General features: G+C 39.2%; 1 protein-coding gene across 1 annotated transcript; it reads left to right on the forward strand.

The window, feature by feature from the left end:
• The first annotated feature begins 1 nt into the window (after position 1).
• LOC126360745 (transmembrane protein 203) lies at positions 2-6,263 on the forward strand. Its single transcript, XM_050007735.1, has 2 exons — positions 2-232; positions 6,078-6,263. Exons 1-2 carry the CDS (start codon positions 2-4, stop codon positions 6,261-6,263), a joined length of 417 nt encoding a protein of 138 aa, XP_049863692.1.
• The last annotated feature ends 201 nt before the right edge of the window (positions 6,264-6,464 follow it).

Genomic DNA, 6,464 nt, shown 5'->3' on the forward strand with positions numbered 1-6,464 from the left:
GATGTTCTTCTCATTGGATGAATTAGTTCGTTGGCTAGGACTTACGATTTTTGAGTTATGGATACAGTTGAATGCTGTGTTAGTCTTTTCATTGTTGCTAGCTCTGCACATTGACCGTACTCTGCAGTGTTCATGGTGGATTGTCTTCTCACCTTTGTTTACTGCAGATGCCCTCAACGCATATTTTTGTACAATTGTCTTCATACGCATGTACCTGGAAGGAATGTATAAGGTGAGTTGAACTACTTGTTTATTGAAAGTTATTTCACTAAAGGCACAATGTAGCCATAGGAATAAAGGTAACTGTAAATTGTAACAATATTATGAAAGGGATAGTTGCTACACAGTCTCTTGGGCAACTGCAAGCAGTAGTGCATGATGGGAGATGCAACCGGATGGTGGGGGTAAGGAGGAGGCTGGGGCGGAGGGTGAGGGTATAAAGGTAAGGGGTAGCGGACAGTAAAGTGCTGCTTGTGGGAGAGTAAAGGGCTGAGTCCTTCCCACCAACACCAACTTTTCTGAATTGCACAGGTGAGAACTATCCCTGCACTATATCCTACATTTCCGTAACCCTCTTGGCCTCAACCTTCGTTAGTCATTGTCCTTACCCATCTAGCCCCTTCCATTTTCCAGTTCCAAGCCCTCTGTCCCACTAACACACCCTCAGCCTTTTTACTTCTTTCCTTTCCTGCTAATCCCCCCCCCCCCCCTCCCCCATCCTCCATGTATCTAGCTGCCCAACCCTCTCTCCACCTCGTTCCTGAAAACTCCCACAAGCAGCACTTCACCATCCGCTACCCCCTACCCTGCTATCGCTCTCCCTCCCTGCCCCAGTCTCCTGCTTACTCTGATCACTCGCTTGCTTCTCCCATCATGTGCTGCTGTTCACAGTCTGGCTTCAGCAGTCGGAAACTGTGGTCGTGTGTGTGAGTTGCATTTGTATAAGTGTGTGTGTGTGTGTGTGTGTGTGTGTGTGTGCGCCAAAAGCTCAGTTTCTTGTTGTGCCTATCTGCAACTCACCATCTCTGCCATATGGTGAGTAACAGTTATCCTTTTCATAATACTGTTAGATTCCATCCTGGATTTTTCATTGTTTGGTAATTGTGAATTTTTGTTCAGTTGCATTTCTTCTTGCATTAAAAATTGAATAGCTGAATAAAGTCAAAACAAAAGTAATACTGCAACATGAGAAGTATTAAGTTGTCAACTTGGCAGTAACATATAATGTGTAACTTACTTTCATCATAGTTTTGCACACCCGTGTACATAGGTCATGAACAGTTGCACTCCTATCATTACACTTCCAAACTGCACACTGATTTCATTTCGCAGTTAACTCTTGTAAATAAAAAAGTACACAGCAACGTGATTTTATGCCTATAGTCATTTAAGCTGCCCCCAGGTTCCCTGCCTCAAACTGTTCAATGGAGCATCCTCTATGTCCTGATGAACTTTTACACGCTCTTACGGAAACAACTTGTACATCCGTTTTCATAAAACTGTATGTATGGATTCCTGAAAACGGCCATGTGTCGGGATCGTGTTTCAACAGTTAAACCACTCGAGATGTAGGCCTCCAAGCGGCTCCAAACAGAAGGACTCGCACGAACGCTTGAGCGGTAATAATGACATTAAACCTGGCGCTCGCGGTTTTTACTTTTGTTCCCTCCGGTGCCTTGTACGTGTTTTTTTTAAGTAGGTACTGTTTTTCCACACAGCGGCCGCAGCGCTGCGGTCGGCGTTCTGCGCATGCGCACTGGGTACCTACATCTGTTGTCTATGCACTGACGCCATTACAGTCTGATTCTTCCTTGTTTACGTAGTGTAATGAGTGTTTAAGATGCCTCTGATAATCGTGAGTCCCGCCGACTGTAAAGTACGGGCTGCTATAAGATTTCTTAGTGTTAAAGGTCTAAAAGCGATCGATATTGATCGTGAGATATGTGCAGTCTACGGAGAAAACATTGTGAGTGATGGAATGGTAATAGTGGGTGAGAGCATCTAAAGATAGCCGCACAAATGTGCATTATGAACAAAGGAGTAGGCGCGTCCTTCGGTCGTTAATGAAAGTTTGGTGCAGGAAGTGGACAATAAGATGAGAGAAAACAGACGTTTCACGATTTCTTCCTCGCGGTAAGACATTCCCAATGTTTCTCGTAGTGTTTTGTATGGCATTGTGACCGAGCACTTGAATTGCCGAAAATTTTGCCCACGTTGGGTACCGAAAATGTTGACGGATGTGTACAAGGCCAAACGTTTAAACAGTGCATTGCCCCCAGCACTTTGGATGACCTGTGTTATCAAAAAAACCTGTTGTGTGATGCTAAATGCAGCATATTATTGTAACATTCATGTTCTCCCATTGTTAAATATTCAGTCTATCTTTGTTACTGTCAACACATTGATATAATTCAGCATGCCCCGCCATGCTATTTACACTCATGGTTGTGCTTACTAGATATGATGTATGCTTGTTTAGTTCACTCTTCTGCTGAAGGATGTAAGCCTCATCAGGACTCATCAACGAAAATAATCAGTTTTTGAAAACAAAATAGAATATGTATGGATAAAGAAAGGAGGAGGAAACACACATCAAAGATATGAAAATATCCAAATTTTCTGAGCCAATGGCTTCTTCATCTGGCAGAAGGGTTGAAGGTAAAGGAAGAGGGATGAAGGCAAAAAACTTGAATGATTTAGTTAAGGGGAAGAGTTTCAGAAATGTCAGCCATAACTCCAATTCAGTGTAGACTTACTGCACAGGATGAGAAGGCCAGACACTTTCCTAAACCTCTCCAGTCCTTTTCCTTCATTCCTCTTGCATTCCCTTCAAACCTTGTGCCAGAAGGAGCAGCCACAGGCTTTGAAAGCGTGCTCATTTCAATATCTTTTATGTGCATTTCCTCTCATTGCCACACAGTGAGTAGACTTTTTAATTTATCCATATTATATTCTAGCATTTATACAGTAACAGTTACAAATATATCATATTATTAATTATGTATTTGACATAAGTATTTTCTTGATGATAGATTATTTTATTGGACTTGTTTTGGCATTCGCCCATCATCTCATCAGTGGTACCTTGTATATACTACAATTTTTGTGGATGTCGAAAACAAAGTTTTCTAACAATCATATAATAATGTGATTGTATGATTTGCATATGCATGTAGAAGCAATCAGCATGATAAATTCTTACAAAAATATGTAGTTGCCAGTGGCAATTTCAACTGCCAATCACATATTCTCTTGGAGATTTATTATGCTGATTGCAAATACTGAGTAGTTATAATTAAAGCTACTCACAGAGGTCCAGTGTGGGCTATAATCATCATATGGCAATGAAACTTGTTAGACATTCTAATACATTAATGCCAAACCAATTACAGTTTTGGCCACCAGGTGTAAATCAGGCACTTTGAATGCAAGAAAGACGTGTAGGAATGTTTTCCCACATGTAATGTGTTAGGAATGGGACGTGGGCAGAAAAGTTAAAGACAAATAAGGAAGGCATAATATTGTTTTTATTATTACCACTGCTTACTTAGTTTGTTCAATATGAGCATCGACAATATGACATTTGTTAAACAAAATTATCAACAGTTGCTCACAGCAGTTTCTGTGAATTCTGAGCAACAGATTCCTGTAAACTGACCTTCAGATCAGGTAGAGACTGAATGTGTCCCTGGTAAACATGTTCTTTTAGATATCCCCAGAGCCAGAAGTCTCATGGATTCAAATCTGGCAATCTTGCAGGCCGTACCTCTGAAAATAATGTGTTCATGGAAAGTTGTGTTAAACAGATCTTTCACTGGGCAAGCGACATGAGGTACTGACCCATCTTGAAATGAAACAGTAGTTTCCACACAGTTACACACTTCCGAACCAGAAATCACATGCTGTACAAAGAAGCCTCAATAATGTACAGATGTCATGGTATGCTTGACAGGCCCTCTGGTTGTATTCTCTTCAAATAAGAATGGACTGAGAATAGAGATGTTACATCCATTCCTCATAGCAACATATGAGTGCAATGATCCTTTGTGCACTACAAGTGGTTTAACAGTATGTGAAATTCGGCAGTTCTGCTGCACACTGTTGTGTAAAATGTGTCTCATTTGAAGGATATTGCCTGGCCAAATGTCATAAACTTCAATCCATGCCAGAAACAGAAGAGCAAAGTCAGGCCATTGCTGTGGATCATTAAGTTCCACCTGCTGTGACATCGGGATCTTTCCGTACGGTTGACCGTAGGATGGACAATTCTCTTAACACTAAACGAGCGCTAGCACTAATCAGGGCACATGCTGCATGGTCAGTTATGGCAACAGCAACCTTGTCAATAATTTCCACTGGTAGAGGCTGCTTTCCTCTTTCAGATGCCTCACCTAGCTCAACTTTGTTTTTTTAATATCGTCATCATCATCTTTACACCATTTAATAACATTACCTGTCTCCTCATACCTTTTGATCACCAATACTCTCTGTGCTCAGTAATTGCTGCTGTTCACATAACATAGTTTCACTAAAAGTGTAAAAGTGCATGGTCTGTCTTCTCAATAGCCATTCCGTTCACTCATATTATGGCTCGTCAAATGACAGCATGGATGTCATACTGTCAAACAAACAGTGTACAGTGGCAAATTTGCACCTGGTGGCCACGACTGGAATTTGTTTTCCAGCATAAATTTGTTCCAAATTAATGCATTAGCATATCTACCAAATTTCGCTGCCATACAATAATTACAGCTCAAACTGGGCCTGCCTGAGTAGCTGCACATTAATTTTAAATAGCCAGTTTAAATCATAGAAGCATATTATTATAGAATTATTATGATAAATCGTCTTTGGAACCTGCTAAAAAGCACTACATGTAAGATACTTCCAAAGATGGGCAAAAGCACAAAACTTGTCCAATAAAATAAACTACCATCAAAAAGCAACTTACTTCAACCATCATTATTAATATGATATCTTTGCAATTTTTTCATACTGCAGGGTGCCAGATGTAAAAGATAATCTTTGGAGTTACCTCAGTCACCCTATATTGATATGTTTTTAAAACCATCCTCTCACAAAAGAAGTTTGATAAGTTGTATACTCCAACAAATTTAATTTGCATATCATATCTGTCATTTATCTACTGATGTAAATTAGGAAGCTATTGGCCAAAACTTGACTAATTCAGGCAGGTATTATGAATAATTTTCATTTTCCAATGTATATCTCTTTTAGTATAGGGCATTTTTCAATCAGTGAACAAATAATGTGTGAGGTTAACTTCTCAAGCCACGTTAGATTAGCCTTGAATATAATTCTTCATTTGATGGAAGGACAAATCTAATGTGACAGAACACAAAACTTTCATGGAATTAAACCTGGTGAAAGCTGCACCAGAACATAAATCCATGCCTCAAAATGTATCCCATGTTTTTGGCTGCAAAATATTTTTTTTAGTAATCTTCATCCTCTTCTGATGTGCTATGTACTTGATTAGTCTTAAGCACTCCATCAGTTAATCTTATTACAGAATTGCTACCACTCTTTTCAGTCATTGCTGCTCATATAAAGTCCAATAAAGATAAGCTTCACTCTTAATTACACTACCAAATTATCTTGTAGGACATGTCCTTAGTTATTTCAGGATAGTAGAAAAGTCCGTGCTGGTATTTGTTGAAACAGAGATTTTGTAACAGATAATATTATCTTATTTCTCACATCCTAAGTGTGTCATACTATCCTACATCTCCCCCACCCCCACCCCTGTGGGTTTTCTTTTGCTCCTCCACCTCCTTCCTGCACTTTATCATGTACTTTGGCCTGTAACATCATCCCAATTCACTTCCATTTCTAAACTTTGGTGTAACTTACTTGATTTTTATTTGTTCTGTTGACCCAAAATAATACATGTTTGTTCTGTCACTGTGTGCTAAAATGAACAGAAGTCTATCACTTGGAAAATTATTGGTACATTGTTTTGCATTTACTACTAACATGATCAAAACTGTATGATTATTGAATGCATCTCATATTGTATGTAACATGGGGATATATAGAAAGAAAAATGTTTTCAGGCAGCATTAATGCGCGCGACATGGAGCCTAACACTACTGCTTTTGCTGTTCGTGTTTAAATTTTTATTATGCAAAAAGCTGCAAAGCATTGATCAAGGAGTTGGTGGTTTAGATTTCTCTGAAGTGCTGTCACCAATCTTTATTCTGCTACAGCTTGTAGCTGTACGGGCATGCCAGTTACACTAAGTAAGTAACTATTTTATTCTAATAGACAAGAATTTAATGATAGTCTTTTGGATGTAACAATGTTTGTATACACTTTTCTACAAATTTCAAGCTGTAATATTGATGTTTAAAACTTTTCTAAATATGTATGTACTGCTCCACTGCTCACAGTATTTGAAAACTAAGCACTAAAAGCAGTTAAGAATAGTGATACAGGCAATG

Source organism: Schistocerca gregaria, chromosome 1, assembly GCF_023897955.1.
Source record: "Schistocerca gregaria isolate iqSchGreg1 chromosome 1, iqSchGreg1.2, whole genome shotgun sequence".
NCBI classification, from domain to species: Eukaryota; Metazoa; Arthropoda; class Insecta; order Orthoptera; family Acrididae; genus Schistocerca; species Schistocerca gregaria.

What these genes read in the sequence shown, in the direction of transcription:
- LOC126360745 (XM_050007735.1), top strand. Translation starts at nt 2, where the DNA reads ATGTTCTTCTCATTGGATGAATTAGTTCGTTGGCTAGGACTTACGATT. An exon ending in ACCTGGAAGGAATGTATAAG is followed by an intron (nt 233 to 6,077) that starts GTGAGTTGAACT and finishes AAATGTTTTCAG; the next exon opens with GCAGCATTAATGCGCGCGAC.